At 51.7% G+C, this 20356-nt stretch overlaps 1 protein-coding gene across 6 annotated transcripts in view; it reads right to left on the minus strand.

Annotated features, from left to right (window-relative positions):
- The window catches only part of cux1b (cut-like homeobox 1b), a 56886-nt gene that overhangs the window by 19872 nt on the left and 16658 nt on the right, over nucleotides 1–20356 (minus strand). For all 6 annotated transcript variants that reach the window (XM_084443963.1, XM_084443960.1, XM_084443962.1 and 3 more), the window contains exons 2-10: nucleotides 18622–18732; nucleotides 15280–15327; nucleotides 10608–10686; nucleotides 9237–9374; nucleotides 7402–7525; nucleotides 6597–6673; nucleotides 6440–6506; nucleotides 708–756; nucleotides 119–223 (exon numbers count right to left, since the gene is read on the minus strand). In XM_084443963.1, coding sequence (XP_084300089.1) covers nucleotides 119–223; nucleotides 708–756; nucleotides 6440–6506; nucleotides 6597–6673; nucleotides 7402–7525; nucleotides 9237–9374; nucleotides 10608–10686; nucleotides 15280–15327; nucleotides 18622–18732 — 798 coding nt within the window. The remainder of the gene's footprint in view (nucleotides 1–118; nucleotides 224–707; nucleotides 757–6439; nucleotides 6507–6596; nucleotides 6674–7401; nucleotides 7526–9236; nucleotides 9375–10607; nucleotides 10687–15279; nucleotides 15328–18621; nucleotides 18733–20356) is intronic.

The raw sequence follows: 20356 nt of genomic DNA on the forward strand, positions 1-20356 counted from the left end.
GGCCCTGTCCTCCTCCTATGTCGTCTGTAAATAAAACGGATCTTGAAATCTTAAAATCTTGAGGTGGAAAGAAATGTTCAAGGCAGCATATCTGGTGTGTGGACTCCATGGTTCGTACCGTGTCCAGAGCGGCCTGGGTGTGCGAGGCCAGCTGCAGTGATTGGTTAGAAGAGACCAGCTGCTCCCTCAGACCCTCGACCTCCCTCTGTGCTGCTTCCGCTCTCTGGAGGGAGAGAGACACACGATAACGTTCACATGATCCTCGGCCTGGCACATGAAACGTATATGCAAGCTTGTTTCAGTGTGTGTGTGTGTGTGTGTGTGTGTGTGTGTGTGTGTATGATGATGTATCTGAGCCAAAAGGCATATATCATCATTTTGAACCCTCCCATGAGAGGTGTGAATAGGGCATCTCAGTGTGTGTGTGTGTGTGTGTGTGTGTGTGTGTGTGTGTGTGTGTGTGTTTCATGCCCCAGCCTTCTCCTCTAGGCTAGCATTAGCATCATGAGTCTATCCCATCCCTCTGGCCACAGGTCATGGTTACGGGGCTTTAATGAATGTTAACAACAGTGACATCAGCACCGCTGCCCTGAGCGCCTGATCAAAGGGGGGGAGGGGCCTAGCCTACCCACACTGGAGGGGGGTGTTACGTTACAATGTACACCTCATGGTATCCCTCGCTACCAGCTAAGGGGCTGGGGCCTCACCTGATTGGCTCTCTCCAGGTCTGTCATCACCATCTCAATCTCATCGGCCCTGAAGATGGAGAACAGGGGAAAAGGTTATCATGTGAACATGCAGGACAAGAGATCGCCACCACACACCAAACGCAAACACACACACGCGCACTCAAAACACACAATGGAATCTGAACAGGTGATATAGCTTCTTGTGCGTGAGCATGAATGGGGCATTCATCATGACATGGATTGTGCATGACGTGCCCATTAAGCACTCTCAATTTCACCTTAATCCTTTGATTGTGTACCGACTGACCCTAGCAGCTTGAGTGTGTGTGTGTGTGCTTGTGTGTGTGTGTGTGTGTGTGTGTGTGTGTGTGTGTGTGTTCGTAAGCCCCTAAACCAGGCCCATACTCAAACAGAAGGATTACACTAATAGAACGCTCAGTCTTAGCGCAGACTAATCTGATATGAGGCATCGTGTCACTAATGGTCTGGTTGAGGCCACAGATAAGAGAGGGAGAGAGGGAGAGGGGGAGAGAGATGAGTGTCGTATGTCCTCTCCACAGTGGAGGCCAGAGGGCGTCGCTCTCCCTGTCCACAAACCTCCTTGTGTGCACGCAGACGGGCGGACATGATGAACAGCAGAATTCCTTAATCATTCTAACAACCTGGCATCTAATGATGAGTGATTCTGCATGGAGTGATTAATTACCTTTATTGACTACATATACAGTATATGTGTGTGTGTGTGTGTGCGCGCATTTGAGAGAGAAAGAGATGAGAGAGATACAGTACATGGTAGGTGTGTGTGTGTGTTTGTTCCCATGTTTGTACTGTACGTGGTTGTGCCAGTGTTTGAAAGGCTGTTATGAGGGCTTCAGTAAAAGATGCTAGTAAAACTACAAAGGTGTTGTTGAGAGAGAGAGAGAGAGAGAGAGAGAGAGAGAGAGAGAGAGAGAGAGAGAGAGAGAGTGTGTGCGTGTGTATGGATGTGCGTGTGTGTGTCTTCCATCTAAACCCTCTCAATTTCACCTCAGTACTTTGATCTTGAACTGGATAATCCTAGCCGCTGTGTGCTATGTTGTGTTGTGTGTATGTGTGTGCGCGTGCGCGCTTGTGTGTGTGTGTGTGTTTGCGCGCACGCGCGTGTCCTTGTGTGTAAGACAAGAGGGTTCCATGTCCCACAGGCAAGTATTGTCTGATCTGAATACAGCACAACACACACAGCTGATACTGGGTCACCACTGTGCTGGGGGCAGCGCAGAGGCAGAGGAGCAGAAATGTGCTTTTATACACTGCTTTCGCTCCCTGGTCACGTAGAAGCAGCCGTATGCATCATGCAAGCCTGTCCCAAGCCTCCTATGGGGACAGGGCGCGAGCGATAACCATGAAGCACGGAGAGGGTCTGACGGTGCGCCGAACCCAGGGCTAATGGCGCCAAAATGTGATCGCTAAATCCCAGCAAAAAGTCGTCTTAAACGACCTTTGGATTTGCCGGGATTTGGGTGTCGCAAACGCTAAACGGGGGGCGAAGCAGATGAGAGAAAGGGATTTTGGCATCCCGATGCGGTCACTCGGGCTACTGTGCGACTGGCATAGAGCAGACTTTGTCACACACACAAGCGTGCGCGCAAGGAAAAGACACACAGACACACACGGACACTCAATCAATCAATCCAAATATAATAGATTCTGAGGACAACATGATATGTCGGTATTTTGACACTTCGTCGTTTTACCCTCCAACCAAAGCTAGTCTGTCAGCTAGTGACGCCCTACTGTCCATCAGTCAATATACAGTAGTCTCAACGCTATTCCTAGCCTGGGGATGTCTGTCACAAACTCGTGGCGCATCTCTGGGCCCGTGTGGCGAGACTAGTCCCCGTTCGCTCTGAACAGCGGGGGAGACGGGATGTGGGGCCGTGATGGTGGCCCTAGCAACAGTGTCCGTGCTCAGCACCACGCGACAGGGTTCTAACAGAGCAATCAGCAGGTCATTAAAATCCCAATTAACCAGACTGCTGGGATTGATTGGGAATGATTAATCAGAACTCGGGGGAGGAGACATACGCACACCTAACACACACTGTAGGTGTGTACCTACAAATACAGGGAGGGCAGTGAGAGTGACCTGCACATGGTGCTGGATCAATAGTTCTCTCTCTCGCTCGCTCTCTCTCTCTCTCGCTCTCTCTCTCGCTCTCTCTGTCTCACGCTCTCTCTCTCTCTCTCTCGCTCTCTCTCTCTCACTCTCTCTCTCTCTCTCTCTCTCACTCTCTCTCTCTCACTCTCACACACGTGAGGGCAAGCGTGCTTGGTATGTAAATATACACACACGCACACACACTCTTTCCATCTCCTTTAAAAAAAAAAAAAAAAAAATGTATTTAAAAAAAAAAAAGAGAAGATAGCTTTCTGGGTCATGGTGACATCAGTCCTCAGACAAACATACCACAATCGTCATTTCCTGTTTCCAAACTTAACCACCCCCCTAACATAACAGCCCCCACCCCACCTCTCTCGTTCATACCCCGGTCCTCTGGTGCCAGCAGTTTATTCTTCAGGCTCGGAAACTTTAATTTCCCCCCCTCTAACTCTCGCTCATCCCGCCTTCCTCCACACGGCCCCCGGGCTGCCCTCTCTCCTTTTTCACTCTGAATTCCTCCCCTTGTTCATCCCTCCCTCCTTCCCTCCCTCCCTCCATCCCTCCATCTCTCCTTCAAAGTCTCTGTCCCTCGGAGACACCGAACCAGGGCCTCTGTCTGTGTGTGTGGCGTGGGTACGAGACCCGCAGAGAAAGACTAGGGCTAAATCTACTCCTCGCCTTGTGCCCATTCATCAGTGAATTAATGGCTTTGCTCGGCTAAATAGTATTCCAGTTAACCTCTCTCTCTCTCTCTCACACACACAGCTATCATCCTCGGGGCCTGTGGATCGATACATCATTAATCTTTAACGGAGACTAAACGCAAAACACGTGCCCAGTCTAACCCTCACAGCTCTGGCACAGAGAGGGGGGCCTGCTGCCCCCCCCCCGCCTCACACACCCCGGGCCCTCTAGCATCAACCGCAAAACCCTGTGTGTGTGTGTGTGTGCGTGCGTGTGTGTGTGCGTGCATGTGTGTGTGCGTGTGTGCGCATGAGCTTAAGAGGAGGATTTCCCAAAGGAGAGGAAGATATCGTCACGCTGCCGTTCTCCTAAAGGGCCTTTTCGGGAAACTGAAGCGAAGCATGTACAGTCAGCATGCGTGTTGATCCGCAGGTATGCGAGCGGCAGGGAAGGCAGTGCACACGCATGTGTGTGTGTGTGTGTGTGTGTGTGTCAGTCTGCAGGCATGTGCGTGGGCATGAGTGTGTGTAAGTGTGTTTGTAGCACAAAAACATTGCTGGCGTTTTGCTCAACCAAGCAGTGAATGGGGTGGGGGGGGGGACCGCCAGGATGGAAAGGGAAAGGAGGTTAAGTGTGTGTGTGTACGTGTGTGTGTGTGTGTGTGTGTGTGTGTGTGTGCTGTAAAGCGCTGTATTAAAATTTCAGATCACACCACGTCACATAGTCAGCAGCCCTGTCTGCCTACAGCTCCAGTGTATGCGTGTATGCGTGTATAATACGTGTGTGGACAGTCAAGTGTTTTTGTGTGTGTGTGTGTGTGTGTGTGTGTGTGTGTGTGTGTGTGTGGCATGCACGCATGTGTTAGGGTCAAGGTGCTCAGTATGAGTGTAAAGGAAAGAAAGGAGTGCGGGAGAGAGGAAGAGAGAGGGAGAGAGACGAGGGTGGGAGAGAGAGAGGAGGGAGGGAGAGAGAGATGAGGGAGGGAGGGAGAGAGGGAGAGAGAGAGGAGGGAGAGAGAGGAGGGAGGGAGGGAGAGAGGAGGGAGAGAGGGGGGAAGGAGGGAGGGAGAGAGGAGGGAGAGAGAGGAGGGAGAGGAAGGAGGGAGGGAGGGAGAGAGAGAGGGAGAGAGGACAGACTGGGAGAGAAACAAAGGGGAGAGGCTGGTGGTCTCAAACAAACCATGAAACCGATTGATTAGTGCCATTACACAGCATGCAAGGTCTTTCTAAGGCCCTGTGCCCTTTATGCACACACACACACACACACACACACACACACACACACACACACACACACACACACACACACACACACACACACACACACACACACACACACACACACACACACACACACACACACACACACACACACACACACACACACACACACACACACACACACACACACTACAGCACAGTAAACCCCATGACAACTCAGGAGGGGCAGAGAGCCAGCAGGGTGGAGGTAAAGATGGAGTGGGGTAGGAGGGCAGAGGAGAGAACAGGGGTTCCAAGGGAGAGAGCGATCGATCTGTTTTAGCGGGCGATCAATCTGACAAGTCTGTTAATGGAGCGACACAGCGAGTTCAGGGCACATGGAATAGCTTTGGGAAACCTCTGAAAGCCAAGTTTGGGCTCGTCCATCCTCTCTACCCTCCACAGTGGGTCGGAACCCGGGGGGGGGGGGGGCATGGATGTAGCCCAGCGCCGTAGCCCAGCACTGCTGGGGGCAGAGGACAGCGTTCAGGCACATCCTGTTATCCGGTACTGGGTCTGGCAGAATAACGGCATCGGTGTGGACGCCAGGTTGGACTGGGAGTACTGGGGCAGCTGGGAGCAGGGGAGTGAGTCCTCGCTAAGAGCCACTTTCCACTGAGGGGTGCTGACATGGAAAAGCTTCTGAGGACACGCTCCCAGACCGGCGGAGATCAATGCTGTCCTTGTTCACTGAGAGAGCCCTTTTTCAACAGCGTCATCGCGCCAACCTGGACCACAGTGGGACGAGTGCCCAGATCACTCTACTGTTTTAACTCCGGCCTTTCCAGCCCACTCCCACATGGCCGACACATCGGCAGGCCAGCGGTACCACAGCTTGGGTTGGCCTGGCGCAGTAGTGTGAGAGGGCTATGAAAGTCATTCTCAACTCTTTTGAGGGTCAAACACTTAATTTCCTACATTCTGGTGAATTTGGTGTATACACCTATTAGTGCTGGATTAACTTGTCTGCTGCTATCTTAGCAAGTTAGCTACCTTGAATGCGAGCACCATTTAGAAGCCTGTCCGCAACACAGTAGCTACATAGTTACTAACAGCAGAAGACAGACTAAAACCTGTGGTTGCATTACTTGAAAATATTTTCATTTCAACATCTCTCTCTCCCGTTCAGAAAATGTCCACGAGCCGGGATGCTAGTTGTCTCAATGTTATACTCCATTGACTTATGCTAAAAACTTTACAGATCTAAAAGTCTGCTCTCTTGAGGCTTTTATGAAATTAATGCAATTGGCCTTGCCAGGGGTCCTTGTACAGTTCTAGGGAAAACGCTGCAGTGGTAAGAGTGGGTGGTCCTGAACACCCACTACCTATAATGGCTCTGTGTTTCCAGCAATGAGGCTGTGGGTCTAGACTGCGGGAGAACTGGAGTTTCCCCCAGTGAGGGGGTAGAGATGACGCCTGGGTTCATATCAGGGTGTGAGAGAGACAGGAGGGAGAGCCAGAGCAGCCAGTGACCGCTGGGATGGAGTGATGTTCCGCAATGCGTCTGCTGCTCTCACTAAAGTCAAATGTGCGTGCGACCAGGTACACGCGCTTGCACGAGCGCGCAAGAAGCACATAAAAGGACACACACACACACACACACACACACACACACACACACACACACACACACACACACACACACACACACACCAACTGAAACATACTTTGCTGTGGACTCCTCGTCGTACTTGGCCTTCAGATCGAAGAGCTCTGCCTGAGTGGTTTCAAGTGCTGAAAAAGAGGCGGGAAAAAGGGCCAATCAGCACGCCACAGTGGGACAGAGCAGTCTGTACTGGTCTGTAGCGGACGGAGAGGTCTTACCTGTCTGCAGGGTCTGGGCCTTGTGGTCTGCCTCTTCCAGCCGGGCGGACATGGAGTCCTGGTTCTCCTGCAGCTTTCTGGAGGGAGCGGGCGAGAGAGAGATTGACATTTTATGGGGTGAAACAATCCCCTACTTTCCCACCATTTGCAAGTGTGTTCTCCCTCTGCAACCTCAAACACCGTACGGCTCCTCGTTAAAGGGCCCTGTTTTGGCAGGAACGTCTGCCCGTTGTGGCACCCTGCCCTTCCAGCCCAATGCAGAGGCTGGAAGGAGAGAGATGGAGAGGGGGGGGAAATAGATTTCTTGTTGGACAACGAAGTTGGCTCAGCCATATTAATAGCCGCGCAAATACAAAGACGCCTCTTCATCTCCTCCCTGTCTCTTCTCCTCCGCTATCCGTCAAACCCTCTGTGCCCTCCTCCCTCCCTTCCTCTCTCTCTCTCGTTCCGTCACCCCCCCCCCCCCGTCCCCCCGTCCTCTACGTTCGGGTAGAGGATGTCAGAGGTGCCGTCCATTTATTGCCCGGCTCAGACACAGGAAGTCACTTCTCTGCAGACAGGAAAGGGGGGCCTTTAAGAGGGGGGGTGCACGCTGACGCACGGGAAACACGGTGGGATGAATGTGCGGAGAGGTGTAGCGCTGCCCTGGCTGGGGGGCGGGGCTAACCTGGACGGGGGAAGGGGAGACTATATATACACATCGAAATGTTTGGACGGTCGCGGCCCGGAATAGGATAAAAAAAAAAACACAAGACGTCTGCGGAACACAGGCCTCCAGAAACAGCTGCGCTGGTACGTCACGCACCTCTCCTTCTCTGCATAGTCGTTGTGCAGCTGCAGCTGCTTCTCCTGGGCCAAGTTCTGGGCCTGGTTCTTCAGGGACTGCTCATACTCCCGGATCTTCTCCTTAAGTGCTTTAATAGTCACCTCTGAACAGAGGAGAGACAGAGGGGAGGGGGAGGAGTGAGAGGGGGAGGGAGGAAGAGAGGGAGAGATGACAAAGTGAGAACGTGATTTGGGATGAGAGGAAGGGCAGAACACGCTCTCTAGATTAACAATCAATGATATGAGGATGATGATAATTGTACCGATGATAATCATGATATATGTACTGCAGTGTGTGTGTGTGTGTGTGTGTGTAACCGCCACGAGACTTGAACGAACAGCCCAGGTGAACCATATCGGACTAACTTCATTGGATCTCTGCCTCCTGCGTAACGTTGCCTCATCATATCCCAACTTCTCCTGCGTAACATTCCCTCATCATATCCCTACTTCCTCCTCTGTCAGCGCCGGGAGGCCGGGGTCTCCGGGTCTCCTATCTGATTGGCTGCAGTCCCGGGGGTCTATTGAACCAGGAAGGCATTTCATCTGCGCTGTTCATTAAGAGCACATTAAACCTGAAACCCCATCGCCTGCTGAGGGACGCCGTCTCCTTCTCTGCAGACTTTGAATTGGTGGTATAATTTGGGTGAAATAGGCTGTGTGTGTGTGTGTGTGTGCGTGTGTGTGTGTGACTGTGTGTGTGTGCGTAGGTTTATATTTGTGGCTCTGTTCCCCCTAATAGCTAGAGGCCAATATGGTATCTATGAAAGAATGGCCTGAATACTGCTGCACAGCTCAATAAGCAGTGAGTTGAAGGATAAGCGGATGTCTATGCGAGTGTGTGTTTGTGTGTGTCTATGTGAGTGTGTGTTTGTGTGTCTATGTGAGTGTGTGTTTGTTTGTCTGAGATGAAAAGATGTTTTTCGGTGAGTGAGACAAAGACAGAGTGGACTGGTGCTCGTTGCCTTTGACTGAAAGCTTTAAGCACTGACTGTGTAGGTAGTGTGTGCGTGTGTGTGCGTGTGTGTGTGTGCGTGCGTGTGTGTGTGGGAAAGCACTCGCAAGTGATTTAAACTCCAGTCTCACTGCTCTGACACATAATCAATAGACGGGCGTCCCTTCAGAGCCCTCATACCCCTTAACTGCTTAACTGAACTTCAAACATTTAGGCTGCTGGGATCAATGGCCTCTACACTGTGTGTGTGTGTGTGTTGTTTGTGTGTGTGTGCATTTAGCAATTGTGCTGCCCGTGTGTGTGTGTTGCTTGTGTGTGTGTGTGTGTGTGTGTGTGCGTGTAGCCTGTTTATGTGTGTGTATGTGTGTACCTAATGTGTATGTGTGTGCGCATGTGTAGCTTGTGTGTGTGTGTGTGTGTGTGTATGTGTAGCTTGTTTGTGTGTGTGTGTGTATGTGTGTGTGTACCTTATGTGTGTGTGTGTGTGTATGTGTGCTGCAGAAGGGAGTTGCTGTGTGTTTTGGGGTTGAAGCAGCCCTGTCTGTTCAGGCTGGGAGGAGGGATAATGGATGGGGGGAGCAGAGAGAAAAATCAATGTCAGAATAGAACCCTGCCGCTATTGAGCTGTTCCAATTAACTCTCACCGAGAGGGGGGTTCCCAGGTTCCCCTCTGCCCTGGCATCCACTCCTCCTCCCTCTCTCTCTCCCCCTCTCTCCCCCTCCTCCACCCATCACCCCTCCCCCTGTACAAAGCCTTTGCCCTACATCCCGTCTTCCCCCGTCTCTCTCTTTTTCTCTCTCCTCATGCGTGTGTGTGTGTGTGTGTGTGTGTGTGTGTGTGCGCACGCCGTGTGTCTCACCTTGGTTCTTGACATCAGCGAACTCCTTGTTGTAGTCCTCCAGAGTCTCTCGGAGTTTGAGGTTCTCCGTCTCGATGTCGTGCATCCTCTGGAGCTTCAGCTGCACCTGCTGACCCAGCTCCAACGCTGGGGTCGGGTCTGACACACACACACACACACACACACACAGACACACAGACACACAGACACACACACCTACATTAATCCATCTATTAATCCATCTATATTAATATATTATAGATTAATGTAATATTATTATTATTAATTTAATTTAGCATCAATATATTATCTATATTCATATTATATCTATATTAATACACACGATGGAATGCAACAGCTTGTATGCAGACACCCAGACATATACTTCATGAGCCAGAGGGGTAGGGTGGCAGCCAGGGAGAGAGGAGAAGCAAACTGAGACTAATTTGCTGCTATTGAAGAGGGAGAGCGCAGGTCTGGGATCAGCTCGGGGGCACTGACTTCAGCGCAGGTCTGGGATCAGCTCGGGGGCACTGACTTCAGCGCAGGTCTACGACCGAGAGACGGAGAGAGGGGGGGGGGGCGGGTCTGTCACTCTGCCTGTCAATCCGTTGGATCCGTTAGAACGTGGACGGGTGACAAGACGGTCCGGAAGCAGGCGCCGCTCGTCAGCGGGCCAGTGAAATGAGCAGTGTGTGTGTGCGTGTGTGTGTGTGTCGTCGTGTGCAGTTAACAGGAGGAGACAGCTGGGCGCTCGGGGTGAAGGGCCGTCCGCTGAGAGAGGGGGCGTGCGCGTGTCCGACCCGTCCGACGGCGCACGACGTGTTATCCGCGAGACGGATGATGAGAGGGCGGAGCGACACCGCCGGGGGTGGGGGGGTGTCACGACGATCGTGTTGTGCGTCGTCAAGGTGAATCTGAAATGCCGTACACGCGGCCTACGAACGCCGTTCGGGCCTCCGCCGCGCGTGCGCGTGTGTGTGTGGGTGTGTGTGTGTGCGCGCGCACAGCATCTTTCCAGCAGCGCCCGTTTGCTCCCTGTTATGCGCCAGGCTGTGTGGGCGTACTTGTCATTCATGTCAGCAGACACCTTCTGCAGAGACCCTTTAAAGAGGGCGCTGCGGGGGAGGGAGGAAGTCGTGCGGGGACATAAAGAGGCGGTGCACACCCCTGACTGCACTGCTGCGCAACGGGGGGGGGGGGGGGGGGGGGTGATGGTGTCACGCTCTCTCCCTTCCCCTGATGGGGGGGGGACGAGCCTTGTTCCACGGGTGATGCAGTACTCTGTGTGTGTGAAAAGCCTGGGCCCGGCGCACACACAAACACACGCACACATGCGCGCATACACACACACGCACACACGCACCTGGGCATGTGAACACACACACTCACCTGGTACATCGATTAATCTTTTATAGACGTTCAAGAAGGCAGCCTCTGCTTCTTTACTCCTTTTGCTCAAGGCATCGATCTGAGAGGAGAGAGGAGAGAAGAGAGGAGGGAGGAGAGAGGAAAGAAGGAGAGACGAGAGGGGAGGAGAGAGGAAGAAAAGTGTGTTAAATTCTAACCTAATGATAATAGCTCTGTCTAGTAGAATGCACTGTCCACCTACTTGAACTGAGAGCTATACAATAAAAATTGGTTTGAAAACTCTGTTCTGTTTGTCTGTCTCTGGGTCAACAACAACAGATGGGGGAGAGATTCTCTCTCTCTCTCTCTCACACACACACATACACACACACAAACACACACACACTTACACACACACTTACACACTCACGCTCTCGTCCTGGCACTTGGTTGTGTTGACATGCACGATTGTATCACGCGCATGGCCAGTCCAGCTGTTGTGCTGATGACCTGTGCGTTCGAGCCAAGGAGGTCTGCTTGGCCGTCTCTGACTGCACTGTACTGAACTCATCAAACAGCTGGCCCGGGCATTAGGCTGCATGCACACACACACACACACGCACACGCGCACACACACGCACACACGCCAGATTACCCTGGGTGGGCCCGCTCTCAGCGTGGACAGCGAAACACCGCATCCGTTTCTGTATGCAGACATGCAGCCATTAATGTAAGTCATGATCGGTGATGATGTGGCTGAAATGCATCGCAGCGCTAAAGTAAAGACATCAGCGACGAGCCACTAATCCTGACGCGTCCCGTGGACACTGACCAGCCTGGTGGGCTGCCTGGTGGGCTGCCTGGTGGGCTGCCTGGTGGGCTGCCTCCCATCCAGGAACATCCGGCACGCACTCGGTCGCACGCACGACACGCCGCCAAAAATGCGAGCGGCGGACCCAAATAAATCGATGGAAGGTGTGTCATAGTGAGAAGGAAAATGGAACCAGATGCCCAACGAAGGGAATGAGAGGCGGCTACTGTGTGTGTGTGTGTGTGTATGGTCTGGATGCTCAGCGTCTGGCTACGGTCGGGTCTTTAAAGGAAGCAAGCCCTCTGTTTCTCCTCCAACCTAAACCCCCTCAGCACATTTACTGGTGGAGACAGAGGAAAGCCTATAAAAGTTCCTAATATAAAGTCCTCACATTGTCAGCAGAGTCTGCCCTGTGACGGATTCGTGGTTCTGGGGCACTCGCCACTGTAAATAGGCTAGGGGGTAATACCGTCTCCACTCCTCTGGGAACAAAACAAGATTAAATCATTTCAGATGGTTTTTATTTATCTTCGGTTTCCTTGCCAGAAAACATCTGGCTCGGGGCGGGGTGATGCCAGGTCTCTCTACCCCCCCCCCCACCCTTCATGCAGCTGGGGAGAGTGCTGAGCTGGAGGGGCTGATAAAGCAGCCCATGTCTTCTTTGCAAAAGGCTAAATCACTCTTTGAAGTCCAGTTGAGCTGTACAGCCTACTGATAAAATACTTTAGTGAGGCATCACGACGCAGCCAGTCCAGGCAGGCCGTGATAGACGTACCATAGCATATCCCACAATCTGACCGACTGGCCCACCATTAGCGCTGGGTATTGACAAGGACCTCACGATACGGTATGTATCGGGGTACATAGGTCACGGTGCGATTATATCGCGATACCTTGCGATATGATTCGATACAATACGTATTGCGATACATTGTGATACTTTTTTGCAATAAATTTAAAGCAAGAAACATACAATTTTTACAGCTGAAAATACAACTCCATCCCTTCGCTCCCTGGAGGTGATCCTGAAGTAGCCTGGAAACCAGTTTCAGCAAGAGAGAAAAAAAAATAAAAAAAATTGGACTTCTAGCCGCCCAGAACGATTTGAGCTTCCCAGAAAATGGGGCACCAATCAGATGACATTTAACTGCTGTTCCGCCTCCAGTCCCAGGTTGGTTCCCGTAGATGATGGGAAATACAGGAGTCCGCTAGTAGTAGAACAGTAATGGCAGCTCCCAAAGCAATGAGCGGGAACGTTAACGTTGGAGGAATAAACAGCCATAAGTCAAGTTATTGCAGAAATAGACTCAATAACAACAATTATAGAAGAATAAGAGTTTCTCAGTGGAAAAGACGTTTTCGCTGTTCTTCCAACTGGATTTGGCAAACGTTTGATCTATGTTTTGTTACGCTGATTGGCTGAAGGAGTTCGTCTGGTAAGGCAAGTATGCCCGCCCCCGTCGTTCTGGAAGGCTGGAAGTCCAGACTTATCAAGACCACGTCCATTTTTGGGGGGATGAGTCTGCTTTACCAGGCTAATCCTGAGGGCATGTAATGTGAGGGAATGTAAGGACATTTTACATTCATGAATAATGTATCTTATGTATCGATACAGTATCGCAGAAAAAAGATTGCATTCGCAATGTATTGATTTGATTGCGCAGCCCCACCTACCATGGTGACCACATCCATCCTCTGTATGATACAGGAACACCAGACCACCCACAGAGGCCCAATGGTAGGGATTACTGCTAATACCCCTGTCACACACATCTGATCTGTGCCCCCGTATGTTTGTGTGTGTGTGTGTGTATGTGTGTGTGTGTGCGTTCGTGTGAATTGAAAGATACGTGACGAGTAATGTTCGCAAGCAGATGGGATGCACTTCAGACTCGAAACACACACACACACACACACACACACACACTTGCGTGATCTCAAACACACCGACACACGGTGCACACTCTCACGCGTGCACGCTCGCACACGTGCACACTCGCACGCACGTGTGATCCTCAGTCTCAGCGTAGTAACCCAGCTGTCTTTAGTCTGGATCTAGTCTTGGCCGCCGATGTTAGTTCAGCTCTAAATATCCCTGCATAACAAACGGGAGCCTGACATTGGTGCTTGGCGCACCCTATGGTTAGAGACAGGTTAGCGGCTCGATGAGCAGACATAACAAGACCACCCAGAATCATCTATCTAGACTAATCTATCTGAGCCGGTCTCCGACCACAAGCCTTTCAACAGGACCCAAGATACAACTATCATTAGACTGCATGCCCTGCCTCCGCCCGCCCGCCCACACAACCAGGAGAAACTAACCCCACGTGACAGTGAGTCTACAGGGCCGGCCGCTGGCATGAAGTCCTCGGAGAACTTCTCATCATATGCATGCAAGCTGAGAGATCATTACGGGACACAAGACTTGTTCGTGTCCTGGAGGCGCACAGATACACACGCAGGCATGAGGGAAGCATGTACACATCAGCGGGCGCGCGCACACGCGCGCACGCGCACACACACGCTACCCCCTTCTGATATCATCACTCAGCACCCGCCTATCTCGTCTATCGGCCTATGGTGTGTGTACTGCGAAGGACGTCTGGCTGACCCGTGTGTGTGTGTGTGTGTGTGTGTGTGTGTCTGTAGACCACACGGAGCCTGATAAGGACTGGTTATGGAGGGCTAGGATAATGGAAAAGCTTATCTGATCAATAGACCTAAAAGGAACACAAAACAGGCAACACAGGACATGTATCTTTCCCACCGCAGGTCCTGCAAGGAAATTATAATGATTTTGTCATTAGCGTGATAGTCAGCATTAATCATCCCCATTACAGTTCAGATAGATGATAAGCTAGATCAAAAGCCGAGATGAATCATTTAAGTGTACTGTGTGTGAGTCTCTCTCACACTGACCACCCACTGTTTGTCGCGTGGGTGTGACTGTCTGGAAGAAACAGCTGACATTACAGGCTAGCAAGTCTAGTGGCACGCCACATGAAAACTGCTCTTATGCTTGGTTCACCACTGGTATTGAAACCCCCTTGAAGATTACTTCTGCTACTGCTCTTACACAGACAGACCCCCAGAAAAACAAGATCACGTTAAACTGTAAACTTCTCTACCCTGTGGCTAAGCAGCCCTGTCACACTCTATTGGGCAGAGGCCGCGTGTGGGGGTCTGTCTGCATCTTGAGGAGGTGAAACTGTTCAAAAGTCCGCCCAGTTAACCCCCCCAGAACGCCCCTCTAAAACAACAGCTTCCAGGGGAGGGAATATGTAGCTGCCAGATCGCCCTGGTGAAAATCGGCTGAAATAAACCCCATGAGAAAGAGCAAAGTATAATTTAAACCCACAAACAGAAGTCAACTTTATTCCAAATCGCCTTTCAAAGGGGCATTAAAAAAAAAACTCTACTGGCTACTGTTTTCATTTCAACCTCAACCAAAGTGTCAACGCTGGAAATGAATGATCCTAAGCAGGATTTGAGCTCTAATGCTTCTGTCAGCCGTGTTAGGCCGAGGCCAGGGCTGGGTCTCTTTTCCCAGGATCCAATTTAAACATGGCCGGGGGCTACAGGACATCACGACATGGACAGGACAGGGGATCAGGAGGAGAGAAGAACAAAATGGAGGAGGGGGTGAGAGGGGCTGAGTGGAGAGAGAGAGAGAGAGAGAGAGAGAGAGAGAGAGAGAGAGAGAGAGAGGAGATGAGCAGAGTTTGAAGAGTGGAAAAAGGAGAGGTTTGAAGAGATGACAACAGGAGAGGGGAGAGAGCCAGGACCAGGTAGAGAGCAATAAACTCGCTCTCTCTCGGAGTCTCACACACACACACGCACACGCACACGCACACGCACACGCACACGCACACACACACACACACATACACACTCACTCACCTCTCCTTGGAAGCTCTTCAGCAGGGGAGCCACCTGTTTCCGTACATCCTGAAAAACAAACCGTTACAAGGAGAGTCAGAAAGCGACTCAACATCATTCAACCACAATCAATACTGAACATCACATCACTGCCCTCATCCTCACACTTACCACAGCGCATTTCGTGTCAACGTACCGCCTCACAAGACACGTACGTGTGCACATAAAACACACGCACATTAACACATAAAACACACGCACATTAACACATTAGACTGCACGCAAATCAGCTCATGTGTGCCAGTGATTTACAAGAGTGTGTGTGTGGGTGTATGTGTGTGTGTGTGTGTGTGTGCATGTGCTCCCAGGTGCACCTACTACATAGGCATCAAACACAAAAATAAACGCTAAATTCCAGCAGGCTGTCGTTCAATAACTGGCTGTTGAGGTTTGAGAGCTAACCGTGTGTGCGTTCATCACTTGAACAGGTGCTGCGCCACCTGGCTACCAAGGAGCATAGCCCTGGGTGTGTGTGTGTGTGTGTGTGTATGCGTGCGTATTTCCTAACACACACCCCCCCCCCCCCCAAACAACAAAAAAAAACTCCCGTTGACTGACTGTAGACTGTGAATGGGTGGTTTGGGATTAGATCGTCAGTCAAGTATGTATCTGGGGGAACATGCAAATCCGCGTGGCTGTCTGTTGGCGCGCTAGCCGGCGCCCGACGAGCCAGTGGAGCGTACGGCACAGACGGGAAGAGCAGCCCGGCCGGGGAGGACAGGACGTTCTGTACCCCCACGCCATTCTGGATGGCTACCTACCTACCGGGGGCACGCACACACACGGGCGAACCGCGAGCACGCACGCACGCAAGCAAGCACACACGCACGCGCACACACACACACCGGGTTTACAAGGGCCAATTAAAACGGCCACTGACCACAGGGGAGTCTGCGTGCGGCCGTGTGAGCGAGGGGCCAGGCTCCGACCAGACCGCGCAGATGTTTATTTCCTTAATTAGAGATCCGAGATCAGCTCAGCCTAGCGAAACTCCTAACTCTAAATCGTTAAGGGCGTGTGTCCTGGGCTGACCTCAGATCAGTGTCTGGGGGGGGGTTGAGGGGGTCCCAGACGCTTGTCTAGGAACAGGGGCTTGACCTGCTCCCCCATTGTTACCTCGTTAAGGGTCAGCTTGGCGGTTTGTCTGGTCGGGATCAATGGCCCCGCTGGTCACCGTGACCCCCCCCCCCCCCCCACTCCCCCTCCCCCTCCCCTCAGTACCCCAGAGAAATCCTGGTCTGGTCAACTCAGCATCAACGCTCCTCCGTGAAACATTACCGAGTCCGCCCAAAACAAAAAGAGAGCGAGAGAAAGAGAGAGCGAAAGTGTGTGTGTGCGTGTGTGCATGTCCTCTATGGACAGGACAGATTGAAGAAGATGGATAGTGGGAGGATCAGCTGGCCAGACTGAGGAATCCTAAGGGAATATGGAATTCCCATTCCTGGTCCGTCTGCTCTGTGGCATCTAACCCCCCCCCCCCCCAGATGGTTTCAGACCCCTTACTTAGGAGAAATGAAGTGTGTGAATTATGCATCCAGGTTTTAAGTATACAAAAAGCATTATACCATACGGAAGAACATCCCCTAGACCAGCCATCGCCAACAGGCGGACCGCGGTCCTGATCTGGACCCAGAAGCCATCCAATCCGGACCGCGTCTATAACCTGATAAATCAGTGAGAATTTCTCCCTTTTGACGGAGCGTAGGGAACTAGTTTGAGACTGCACAGCCTTTGTAGTATTTTACAGCATTTGTTTACTATCTCACGCGTCACTAGCCAATAGATTGTTCATTGCCTGATGTCACCCCGTCTACATGTGACAGCCTAGCCATCGTTAACGTTACTGTAATCAGAGCGATTCCTTGCTAATATCAGTTGGAGTTGGACACTGCATGACCGGAGAAACGTAACGACAAACAAAGAGGGAAGTGAGATAATATAAGACAGAAGTAACGTCAGCCTTTACATGCCGTGCTCTAAAATAAGAAAAATAGATAGAAAATAGGGCGTTCCATCAAGTGGACCGAGTTGTATATATTCATTCTCCCCGCGGGTAGCTCTAAACCTGTTTGTCTCATATGTTCCGAGAAATGTAGCCTACTTTATTTGAGTTTAAAGTAAGTTGGGGACCATACAACTGAAGTGAACAATATTTTAACTTCCATGCGTATTTCACAGTAACATACCTGCTGCTATACAACAATTTGATAGGAATCTGCAAGGAAACAAATGTGTTGAGGGCATAAAAAACGCACGCATCACCACCGGACTCTGGCTTGAGGCCATTTTGTCAAACTGGACCTCTTCGAAATTTACTTGATTACCCCTTCCCTAGACTGTATCTTATTCATTTAATCATTAAGTGTGTGTTGTGTGTGTGTGTGTGTGTGTGTGTGTGTGTGTGTGTGTGTGTGTGTGTGTGTGTGTGTGTGTGCGCGTGTGTGTGCGTGCAGGTAGATCGTGTAGCAGAGCTCAGTAAAGTAGACATTGATGTCATTGTGAACACTGTTGGGCCTCCTGAATGTTGTAGATGTCAGAGCTTACAGTAGTCTGGCCTGCGTCTACTCTATTCTGCTCTGGGTTAAAGGCCTTGGGCTGATTTCCAGACTGATTTCCAGACTGGTCCTTAGTAGAAGTGAGCTGCTGCCCCCTGCTGCCCCCCCCCCCCTAGCCATGGTCAGGTTCCTCGCCTCCCTCCTCAGTCTGACACATAACAGGAACCACAGGGATGCCAGAAAACGCACCCCAAATCAGTCATCATCACATACGATACATGACTGTGTGTGTGTGTTTCCTGTCTTCTGTGTCCTCTCCAGACCTCATAAGGTACAATAATTACTCATACATGATTTAAATGACCATCAATTATTACAAGGACGACACTACCCCTAACAACAAAAATAAAAATGTTTCTTTAGTTTCTATCAGAACGAGGACATCTCTTCGTAACAGACGGGCACAAAACAAAGATCCCCAGGAGGGAAACAGGACAGAATTCCCTCCAGATCCCACTGAGCGTTGATGTCACACATTCCAAACAGATAAATAACTAGGTCAGCCCATCCTCACCCGGGAGGGAGTTAGTGTGTGTCTGCAGGGTTGGAGAGAGACAGGCTATTTTAGGAACAAAGAACGCATGTCTGTGTTTTCCAGTCGCCTTGCTCCCTACCCGTGAATATTCATAGTCAGGGACCGTCTTGAGTCTGTGAAATGCGTGTGTGTGTGTGTGTGTGTGTGTGTACGTGTGTGTGTGTGTGTGTGTGTGTGTGTTTGTGTGCGCGCATGCGCGTGCGTCTCTCTCACCTCCGGTGTGTTCTTCTTGAACTCGCGGCTCTGGTCGATGAGTTTCTTCCTGGACTGTTCGCTCTCATCTTGTCTGTTGGCGAGCTCTGTGGCGGTGGCGTCGAGTTCTCTCTGCAAACACACGGGGCAGGTCAGCCTCCACGGGGAATCGGGGGTTTAAACAACAATGAAATCAACAACAACAGCGCTAGCCGTGACTGGTAGGCCGGGGCACGGCGCTGGCGTCATCCCTTAGTCTTTTATAATGTAGTTTTTACTGTGCACATAAATAGCTCTTTATGGGAGATTTTCCAGATGCTGGGCCAAGCGCTGACACTAACAAGAGAATCAGGTCTCGTAAAGAGTTCTGCCATGTCTTCCCAGTCTCTACCTCTGCCTATCTCTCCCCTTCCCCACACACACGCACTCTCACGCTCTCTCCTTCCCCACTACCACAAACACACACTCTCCCTCTCTCTCTTCCCCACTACCACACACACTCTCCCTCTCTCTTCCCCACTACCACACACACTCTCTCTCTCTCTCGGCCACTACCACTCTCTCTCTCTCCTTCCCCACTAACACGCACTCTCTCTCTCTCTTCCCCACACTACCACACTCTCTCTCCTTCCCCACTACGACTCTCTCTCTCCCCCCACTACGACTCTCTCTCTCCCCCCACTATCACTCTCTCTCTCCCCTCCCACTATCACTCTCTCTCTCCCCCACCACTATCACTCTCTCTCGCCCACCACTACCACTCTCTCTCTCCCCCCCACTATCACTCTCAACCCCCCCCACTATCACTCTCTCCCCTCCCCCCCACTATCACTCTCTCTCTCCCCCCCCCCCACTATCACTCACCCCCCCCCACTATCACTCTCTCTCTCTCCCCCCCCACTATCACTCTCTCTCCCCCCCACTACCTCTCTCTCTCTCTCCCCCCCCACTATCACTCTCTCTCCCCCCCACTACCTCTCTCTCTCCCCCCACTCTCTCTCTCTCCCCCCCCACTATCACTCTCTCTCCCCCCCACTACCTCTCTCTCTCCCCCCACTCTCTCTCTCTCCCACCACTACCACTCTCCCCCCCCCCCCCCCCACTCTCCCCCCCCCCCCCCACTCTCACTCTCCCACCACTACCACTCCCTCTCTCCCCCCCCCCCCCTGACCATCACTCCCCCCCGCCCCACTATCGCTCTCTCTCTCCTCTACTGGAGGTTGTGTATAAGTTCCCTCCCTCCCCCTCCCTACAGGGAGAGTGTGGACCCCAGAGAGTGATTAGCTAGATGCTGCTGTGCCGCTACGCTACGGAGCTACTAATCACTTAACACACACACGACGGCCTCGGGAGCCCAATCTCCTGCCCAACACCACCACGGCTGATCTATGCACAAACTGGCATGTAATGTATGCAGTCACACACACACACACAAACCTCCTAAGGGGAGGATAGGCTAAAGTGATAATCAGACTTTTTTCATCAATATGGCTGAAACTATGACCACCCATCCCATTGTTTCTCAGACCAAACCAGTGGAGGGGGGGGTCACACAGACAGACCCCAGAGTGACGCGGTCGCTGCACGGCTGCCATGACACGCCGAGTGAACACAGAGCACAACAGAGGTGGAGAGGTATGGGACGGGCCGACCCTCTGCACGCGTGTGCGTGTCCGTCAGAGACGACCGCTATTCCTGGAGGAGAAGCGGATCTGTGTACGTGCTCGTTTGTGCGTTCAGCAGAACGGGGTCCCTC

Source organism: Borostomias antarcticus (assembly GCF_949987555.1).
Source record: "Borostomias antarcticus genome assembly, chromosome: 1".
Taxonomy (NCBI): domain Eukaryota; kingdom Metazoa; phylum Chordata; class Actinopteri; order Stomiiformes; family Stomiidae; genus Borostomias; species Borostomias antarcticus.